Source organism: Onychostruthus taczanowskii, unplaced genomic scaffold (assembly GCF_017590055.1).
Source record: "Onychostruthus taczanowskii isolate IOZ18803 unplaced genomic scaffold, ASM1759005v1 scaffold91, whole genome shotgun sequence".
NCBI classification, from domain to species: domain Eukaryota; kingdom Metazoa; phylum Chordata; class Aves; order Passeriformes; family Passeridae; genus Onychostruthus; species Onychostruthus taczanowskii.
The window spans coordinates 2741344-2750871 of NW_024507105.1; the positions used below are offsets into that span (position 1 = coordinate 2741344).

The 9528-nt window shown below is 49.4% G+C and overlaps 1 protein-coding gene across 1 annotated transcript; it reads left to right on the plus strand.

Moving 5' to 3' along the window:
- The first annotated feature begins 2380 nt into the window (after nucleotides 1–2380).
- DAD1 (defender against cell death 1) lies at nucleotides 2381–4536 on the plus strand. Its single transcript, XM_041426445.1, has 3 exons — nucleotides 2381–2624; nucleotides 3702–3851; nucleotides 4352–4536. Exons 1-2 carry the CDS (start codon nucleotides 2393–2395, stop codon nucleotides 3830–3832), a joined length of 363 nt encoding a protein of 120 aa, XP_041282379.1. The 5' UTR covers nucleotides 2381–2392; the 3' UTR covers nucleotides 3833–3851; nucleotides 4352–4536.
- Nucleotides 4537–9528: the final 4992 nt, after the last annotated feature.

Below are 9528 nucleotides of genomic sequence, written 5' to 3' on the forward strand. Positions count from 1 at the left end.
CCTTGGGATTTTAGCTTTTCTATTTTTCAGATCCTCTACTGCATTAGTGTAGAACTCTAAACTCCAGATACAGTGTTAGTTACTGTCTTCACATTTTGGACAATCAATTCCTCCAGGCCTGAAAGTCAAGGACACCCTACAGCCTCAGGCCCTGAAAAGTACAAACAAAAGTGAGTTGTGGGGAGCAAACTGGGGGCAAATTACTTAATTAGCTGAAACTAATTGGAGGATTAACCCCTGATATGTAAATGGACCAAATTTATAATTGTCTGAAAATCTCACGACCATTGTCCACCATGGGTGCAGCCTCTGGGAGGCTTTTGACTGCCCAAGGTGTGTGTATTGAAGACCTTAAATAAATTTATAAATATAATTTTAAAAATAATTACAGTTAAATATTAAATAAAATACACATATAAATGTAAATATAAATATAAATATAAATATAAATATAAATATAAATATAAATATACATATATTCTCTTAACCTTGTCTAGCCTCTGTTCTAGGTAGAACTTCAAGGCATCAGTACAACTTCCATCCTCCAAGGTTAAATTCCTGGGGATATGGTGGAAAGGAGGATCAGTGTGTGTTCCCTATGAAACCTTGCCCATCCCAGAACAAGTAAAATACTGGGGAGTGTAAAGGAGCTCTAGCATGCTTTAGGTTTGTTGTATTTTTAAAGAAAATCTGTTTCAGATGTCTCCATTATTGCTGCTCCAGTGGCGTTATGCCAGACAAGAAAAGGAGCTGGAAAAATGGATAGTTCCTTCTTTTTAAACTGCTCCAAGTAGGATGTAATTTTCTTTTCTTACAGATATTCCATAAAAAGATAATGTGGCCATGTGAAGATGAAGTAGCAGCAGGACTGGAGAGTTCTTTGCTGCATTGATTGTTTACATTTGTCCTGTTATATCCCACCTGTTGTTAAAACCTGATCTAATCACACCCTGTGATTATTTGCCTCGTGTTTACTGTTTTGTGGGTGGTGAGATCTTTCTTCCCTTATCCTTCTATATTTTCTTGAGTGGTAGTTTTATAGTTTTATACCATATTACTATAAATAACATAATACTATATTACTATGCTATAATATATTACTGTATTATATTATTATACTATAACATTATATATATTAATATAATATTACTATAAAAGTCATATTACTATAAATGACTACTAAAATGGTTACATACTGGTTTTGTGGGCAACCAAAGTGTCCTACAATAAACCTACAAGTGTATATCTACAAACACCCATCATTCAGAGTCATCTCACTCTAACCCACCCCAAAGGCTCTGCTAGCAAGGAACTGGGCTGCAGAGGGTGAGGGTAACATCCTTCCAAGCTGTGATTCCATGAGAGGAAAATGCCCTTCCCTCATTGCAGAGTGTGTGTGGGAGCATCCACTGCCACAGTGAGAGCATCCCTCTCTTTGGAGAGGTGGGAAGGCTGGGATGATTTAAATACAATATAGAGAAAAGTTCTGCTTTGGCTCATTGAAAAGTCGTTCCCCCCTTCAGAAACTGAAAAGCAGCAGAGTTGGATTGCTCTCCACTGTTTTGCTCAGTTAGGCTCCATGAGGTTAAAACCATAATCGTTTTTGAGGATAAAAACAATAAAAAAGGGAAAGCAGTGGTTTGCCTTTGCCCAGCTCCAAGTAGGGCGACGCAGGTCTGTTGTCCACCACCTTTGTGGTACATTCTGGATGCTCCTTCTGCCAGGAATGCCCCTGGACACTGCTTGGGTCACAAACCCCCTGAACATTCCTTCGGCCAGGAATGCCCCTGGACACTCCTTCGGCCAGGAATCCCCCTGGACACTGCTTCGGTCACAAACCCCCTGAACATTCCTTCGGCCAGGAATGCCCCTGGACACTCCTTCGGTCACAAACCCCCGGACACTCCTTCAGCCAGGATTCCCACACACTCCTTCAGCCAGAACCCTTGGACACTTTTTGGGCCACAAACCCTAGACACTCTCACAAACCCCCGGACACTCCTTCAGCCAGGATTCCCACACAGTGACAGGACAAGGGGAATGGCTTACTTTTTGGGCCACAAACCCTAGACACTCCTTCAGCCAGGAACCCCTTGGACACTGCTTCATCCACAAACCCCCAGACAGTCTTTCAGCCAGGAACCGCCAACACTCCCTCAGCCGAGCCCCCTCAGGCAAAGCCCCGCCCCCAGCAGCGGCGCAGGGCTCTGATTGGCTTTTGGAAGGAACAACTCTCTAATCTGCCCAGCAACAGCCAACTCTGCGTTCTTATTGGCTCTTGGCAAGCACAGGGGCGCGGACTCCGCGGATCCATCGGCGCATGCGCAGTTTCCCCTATCACTCACCGCCACGTCAGTGCGCGCCCGCGCGGTGCGGGACGGCGGCGCGGCGCATGCGCAGTGCGGCGGCGGCAATGGCGGGCTCGGTGCGGGCCGTGGCGCGGCGCTTCCTGTCCGAGTACGGCGGCGGCACCGCCGGGCGCCTCAAGGCGCTGGACGCCTTCCTGCTCTACGTGCTGCTCACGGGAGCCCTGCAGTTCGGATACTGCCTCGGCGTCGGCACCTTCCCCTTCAACTCCTTCCTCAGCGGCTTCATCTCGGCCGTCGGCAGCTTCATCCTGGGCGGTCAGTGCCGGCCCCTCACGGCCGTGGCGCGGGTCGGGCTCACCCTGAGCCTCCGGGAGTGGCGGGGAACCTTAGGGATCAGCAGTGCTCGGAGCTGTCCCCGCAGCCGGGCAGCCCCGCGCCCTCAGCACCTCCAGCCTTTCCTGAGCTCTCTGATCCTCTCCCCCTCAGCCGGGCAGCCCCGGGCCCCTCAGCACCTCCAGCCTTTCCTGAACTCTCTGTTCCTCAGCACCCCCAGCCGTTCCCGAGCTCCCCGTTCCGCTCCCCTGCTCTGCAGCTGCGGGGCCGGCCCGGAGCCTCGTGCCCCCGGCTGTCCCTGCAGCTCGCTGGGACCGAGAGTGCCGCAGGGACACGTGCACGGTGCTGCTCCCCAGAATACCCCAAAGGCGCTCTGTTTCTGTCAGCCCTCCTCATGGCTGTGAGAGCTGGGGGTGTTCAGGAGAGGAGAAGGCTGCAGTGAGACCTGAGAGCCTCTTCCAGCGTCTAAAGGGGCTTCAAAACAGGAGAGGGATTTTGGACAAGGGCTGGAGTGACAGGACAAGGGGAATGGCTTCCCACTGCCTGAGCGCAGGGATGGGTGGGATAGTGGGATATTGGAAGGAATTGTTCCCTCTGAGGGGGGGGAGGCCCTGGCCCAGGGTGCCCAGACTGCTCTAGTTCCTGGAGGTGTCCAAGGTGAGGTTAGATGGGGCTTGGAGCACCCTGGGATAGTGGAAGGTGTCCCTGGGATTGGAATGAGACGATCTCTAAGGTCCCTTCCAGCCCAAATCATTCTGTGTTTCTAACACACCCAACAGAGGAATATCCACATTTCTGTGTGAGCCCAGTCCTGCTCTGAGCCTGTTCCCCTCAGGACTGGGCACCCTGTGGTGTGTGTGCTGTTGTGGGAGCACTGACTCCGTGGCAGCCCCATCCAAATTCCCTGGCAGCGTCCTGCTCCTCTCTGGGAACAATGGAGTAACTTCTCCCTGAGGGAACAGTGACCCATCCTGGGCTGGGTTGTTCCAGGAAGGCTTTGTTTTCCCCAGTTATTTCCTCCTGTGCTAACTGTTGGCTCCTTGTCTCTCTGCTGTGCAGTTTGCCTCCGGATCCAGATCAACCCCCAGAACAAGGGCGAGTTCCAGGGCATTTCCCCAGAGCGGGCCTTTGCTGATTTCCTCTTTGCCAACACCATTCTCCATCTCGTCGTCATCAATTTCGTTGGCTGAGCCTGGGAGAGGCTGACAGGTACTGATCTCTGGGGTCACAAAAGGGGCAACCCAGGCCTGCAGTGCTTTTGGGGGGAACTAGAATGAGAATAAATGCAGGAGTCCCCTGAGCTTGTCCTGGCCAAGCACAGCTGAGCTGTTGTCCTCTGGGTTGGCACAGAGTGAGGATTTATGCCTTTCCGGTTTTGAGCCTGTCTTTTTTTGCCTTTTATAATTAAAGATATTAACTAGGACTGCTAGAGAAACCTACCCACATTCCTCTCTTATGAGAGAGATTCCCCATTCTTTGCAGGAGAAGCTTTGGGAGCTCCAAGTCCTGGGCTCTGTGAGGCTGAGGCGTGGCTGGGGTTCAGGTCTGGAGTTTCTTTGCAGCTGGGGACAGGGACACTTGGCTGTTGGGGAGTGGGGACATGTCCTGCGGTTACTCTTGCAAGGTGCCACAGGGTCACTGGGGCTTGGGGGAGCTCTGTCCCCTCTGCTCTGCAGTAACATTGCTGATGTTGCCTGCTCTCTTTCCAGGTCTTGAACTGCTCCTGATGGCAAAGCCTGGCATGGGGAAGTGCCCAGCACACTCTCATCTTCTTCCTTTGTGGAGGAAGGGGACACAGGGCTCAAGATTTCCCCCTCTCAGAGTGTCCTGTGGAGGGGTCTGCAGCCTCACTGTGTAACTGTGATCCTTTCCATCAATAAAACCCTTTATGACACTGCAGTCTTTTCCATACTGGGGACACACACAGAGCTTCTCCTGCAGGTTCCCTCTCAGGCATGACTCCCTGGTTTTACCTCTCTCCCTGGTTTGACCTCTCTCCCTTTCTACCCAGCAGGCTTTTTTTCCTGTGCCCCACTTTTGGAGGGAAGCAGGAAACAAGTGATCATGGAAACTCAGTTGTCATCCACCCTTTTCATCTCCCTCTTTCCTGCCTTTTGATCTCCCAGAGTGTTGCCAACGTGCCCCTGGGCTTCAAAGCTGTGGAAGATTTCAGCTGAGGCTGTGGTTAGTGGTACAAAGGGAGGGAAGTGTCCTCCAGCACCTCCTCAGGTGTACCAGGTCCTGCAGAGCCTCCCACATCCCTCAGAGACATGAGGAGCACACCTGGATGTCCCAGCTGCACTTGGAGGCTGACTGAGGCCTGTGGGTGATCCGTGGTGTCAGTGTGCCTGCACTCTGATGTGCTGACAAACACAGGGATGTTGGCATGGACTGCCCAGCTGGCAGGGCTTCGGAGTGCCACTGCAGCTGCTCTGGGCCAGGGAGGAGCTGCCCCCTCAGGATCACGCAGTCAGGGCTGGAGGATTGTCCAGTCCAGCCATGCACCAGCACTGCCTCTGTAACCAAACCTCATCACCCAGCACCAGATCCTGGCACCTCCTGAGCAGCCCAGTATGGTAAAATCAGACAACCCCAGCTCTGGGAATGATTGGCATCTGACTCCAAGGCTTTAGAATGCTGAAGACTCACTTTATTAAAATTATATTTTATTACACTATACTATAACTATACTACATCATACTTTCTTCTAACTCACTACTCAAAACTTGTGACTGTCCCCCAACAGTCCCAACACACACACGTGGAGCCAAGTGGTCAATGAACCAAAACACTATCACCAGAATCCAGTCAAGCCATCCTCTTGGGTAAACAATCTCCAGGACATATTCCACGTGAGTTCAACAGGAGCAGCAAATGAGATAAGAATTGTTTATTCTTTCTCTGAGTTTCCTTGCGATTCCCAGGAAATATTCTTGGGAAGTTTTGCCTTGCTTTTCTCTGGGAAGCGAAATGCAGCCACGCCCCAGGGGTGGTGGGGCACCTCCCTGGGCAGCCCTTCCAAGGCCTGAGCACCCTGCTCTGATCTGAACCTCTCCTGTCTCAGCTCAAGGCCATTCCCCGGTGCTCTCACTGCAGGCACAGCACAAGAGACCGACCCCACCTTGCTACAGGTGGTATGTGAGCCCCTCTGAGCCACCCTCCACTGGACACACTCCATCCCCTCAGAGTCCTTTTTAAAGTGAGGGGTCCAGAGCTGAAAGCAGCACTCGAGGTGCAGCCTCACCAGCAGGAGTGCAGGGGTGATCCCCGCTCCACTCTGGACAGCAGCCGGGCTGCTGTTGGCCTCCTTGGCCGCTTGGGCTCACTGTTGGCTCACAGCTGGAGCCAGCACTGCCGGGTCCCTCCTGCTGCACATTGAGCCACTCCTCCCCAGCCTGGAGCTGTGAGCCCAGTGCAGGAGCAGCACTTGAACCTCATGCCCTGGAGCTTTGTCCACTGATGGAATCTCTTCAGGCCTCTCTAGAGCCTTCATGAGGTTATGTGCTCACGCTGGTGCTGCTTCGTGCTTGTCTGGTTTTCTCTGCAGCTGAAGCACTGGGGAGGTAAAACCCTGAGAGCCTTGAGATGCCATGGCATGGAAACGTTTGTGTGCTGCTCTGAGGAGATGGAACTTTGGTTCTCTGATGGCTTCAGAACCTCTCAGAATTCTATTTTGACTCCTCTTTATCACCTTTTTAACATTTCCAGCTGTGCTGCAGCAATTAAACCTGTAAAAGCCTGAAACCTGGGGCTCCCAAATCTCTTGCCTGACACTGTCTGTGAGGGGTCAGGGTTTTCACTATCCTGGACGATGGGTCTGACTCTGTGTCAGGGACAAAGAACTCGTACCAGCACTCCTGGAGTTGTTTGCAATGGCAGCAGGGCTGGGAGAGCAGGCAGGGACTTGTCACAGTTGAGATAGCCACAATACACAGAGTATCAGCATACAGCATCAGAAAGCTTCAGCCCAAGCAGAGTAACACCACAGCACTTCAGGGGGCTTCAAGCATTGACCTTTCTTGTTCTTTAGCCCAACCTTTTATCCCCTCCTGTATAGGCATGTGTCCCTTGTGGATGGAGTGACCAAATTATCCTTTGTCTCCTTAAAAAGGAAAAAAGCCCACAAGTTTCTCTCCTCAATTGGGTAAAAAGACACCTCATAGGATCTTGGGGACTTCACCTCAAAGTTAAGGATGCCCAACTGGACAGAAGCCAAAAAGTCCCACCTAAGCAATTCACTAGAAAAAGAAGAGAAAAAAAATGAACTAATTGCTTTTGTGGGGTGATTTACCAGGAGCAAGAGCCTCTTGCCTCTGGCTCAGGTTTTCTCTGTAAAGAGCTTTGTTATTTCACCTTTTAATAAGAAGTACCACTGAAAAACAGAAAAGCTAAACCCTGAGGTATCATCCCCACCACGCTTTACAATGCATTTCTGCCCTCCTTTCCCTGCCCACTCTATTCATAGCTCAGTCCTTCCTGCTGCACCCAAAACAGCTCCCCAAGCGCAGGCTGCGGCGAGGGGAGCACACCTTACCCTCATTCCACCTTGGCTTGTGGTCTAACGTCTGCTGTTCTTTTCCACAGCCTCTCCCCTCCCTGCCACGTGCCACCGATCCCCCTTCGTGCTGCACTTTCCAGAGGAAGTGGTTTTTGTGGTGGGCTGCAGGCGGGCACCAGTGGTGACCCAGATCTCGACTGTGGCGTCATGGAACTTGTGCTGTGGCCTCTTCCTGCCCCAGCTGCACCAGCCCCTTTGCACCTCCTGTCCTGCTGGGTTATTTCCTGGCTTCGCTTTGCTCTGTGGTTTTTGTAGCTCGAAATAAACAACAAAATGCAGGGAAGTGGGGGGGGTGGGCACGTTGTGGTGGTGGGAGATTGGCAGCCTGATATCTGAAAGTGGCTTTTGTGAAAAACACCAATCACTTGTTTTTAAATTTTTAAAAGTCTAATAGTAATAAAATGGTTATAAAAATAGCAACATAATTAGAGTAATAAAAATTTGGACAATTAGAATTAGGACAATACAAGACAATAAAAACAGAGAGTTACAGACAGTCTGGGTACCTCTTTCTGGGCAAAATAAGCCCAAAAAAGGACCCAAGTTAACAGAGATTAACCCTTAAAAGCAACAGCCTGTTGGATATTCATGTACCTCATACATGATGAATAAATTCCATTCAAACAAAGGATTCTGTCTGGTCAGTGTCAACTTCTTCCTCTGAATCCTGGCAGTTCTTCAGGGCTGAGGAGGCAGGAAGAAGTTCGTTTATTCTGATAATGGGGCAATAAATTCTTTTTCTCTGAAAGATTTAGGTGTCCTGTGGCTGCTATCTTGGTGTGAGTACCTAATTCCTCTTTTAAAAAAGTATCTTACATAGCACAGTTTCTATTTTAACATTATGTTATAACCTAAAACTATATTTAACATACTACTTTAAGAAAATTAATACATTATAACATTCTAACATAACACATATAATATTCATTTTCATATTTGGGAAAAGCTAATCATAAAATATGCATTTTTCACATCTTTGAAGCAGACCTTGCAAATTCACGGCTTTGCAGGTCACATGCCAGGAGCCATTTTAGTAAAAATATTTAACTCATCTCCCACTTGGCAAATCCTGTCCCTGGAATCAGTTTAACCTGGAAGAAGAAGGACTCAGGTGTGGCAACAGAAGCAGCACAGTCCTTAACTCCTGCCCTTTCATCTGGAAGTGAGTTTGAAGTGCAACATAAAAAAATTTACGATGGTTATTAATTTTAAAAAGTGATGCTAAAGGTAGATGAGTATGGAAAGTTTTCTTTCACATCCCTGAAAGTTTCTGGGATGAGGTTAATTGGTTGGAAATCTGTGAAATGCAATGACTTATGACTTGTTATATAATTCAAATATGGTTTAGGCAGCTTCTGCAGGCTGTTTCCCAGTGACACGGCAGATTTCATAATGAGTGGGATGCAGGCTCCAAGAGCTGCCTGGAATCCAGCACTTCCTCCAGCTGGAGAGATGAGAATGATGCCTGTGCCAAGGGAGAGACAAGAACAAATCGCTGAATCTGCACTGTAAAATAATCAGGGCAATCCCCAGGGAAGGTTTAAAGTTGTTCTGTGTCAGGAGGGGTCAGCAGCTCTGTCCCCCTGTGCCAGGTCAGCTCCTCAGGGACCTGCAGGACCCAGCAGGAGCCAGGGAGGCTGTGTGTGCTGCTCAGCAGAGGGGGGTCAGATCCTGGCATGGCCCTGCCACAGAGAGCACCAGGGATTTTGGCTAAAATGCTTGAATGGTGACCCTTTCCAAAAACAGCTCCTTGTGCAGGCTGTGCCAGCTGGGTGAGGGACAGCCACCCCCACTGTCCAGAGAGGTTTTTCCTGCCACTCTGGGGACTTGCACAGGCAAGGTTCAAGCTTTGCAGGGACAGTGGGTTTCTGTCAGAGCACACTTCTCATTTCTCCCCCACAGAGGAACCTCTGCTGATGCCTTAGTGGGGAAGAGTGTGGCACAGCGACTTCTGTGAGCCAGAGAGACGTTTGAGAAGAGGATCCATGTTTACCCCTCAAAGAATTTTCTACCAAGGTCATTGACATAGAAACCAAGAAAGAAAGGAGGATAAATAAGAGAAACTTCAACTATCTATTCCAATGAGCACTTTGGTGACCAACGAGTAAAATGTAAACCTATGAGTTTTGTAAGAATGTATAAAAAGCATGCATGTCATAATAAAAACAGTTTGAAGCCTTCTGAAAATTGAGTGTGTTGCTTTGTTTTGTCGAGACCTTAGGATTTTAGCTTTGGTATTTTTCATCTGTTTGTAATCCTGCAATTCTTTCCTGTATAACTCTAAACTCCACACACAGTGTGAGCTGCTGCTTTCCCCTTTCTGGGCAG

Bases quoted from the DNA above. Each gene is read 5' to 3' on its own strand.
- DAD1 (XM_041426445.1), top strand. From the start codon at position 2,393: ATGCGCAGTGCGGCGGCGGCAATGGCGGGCTCGGTGCGGGCCGTGGCG. The intron at 2,625-3,701 runs GTCAGTGCCGGC...TCTGCTGTGCAG, and splicing joins CGGCAGCTTCATCCTGGGCG to TTTGCCTCCGGATCCAGATC.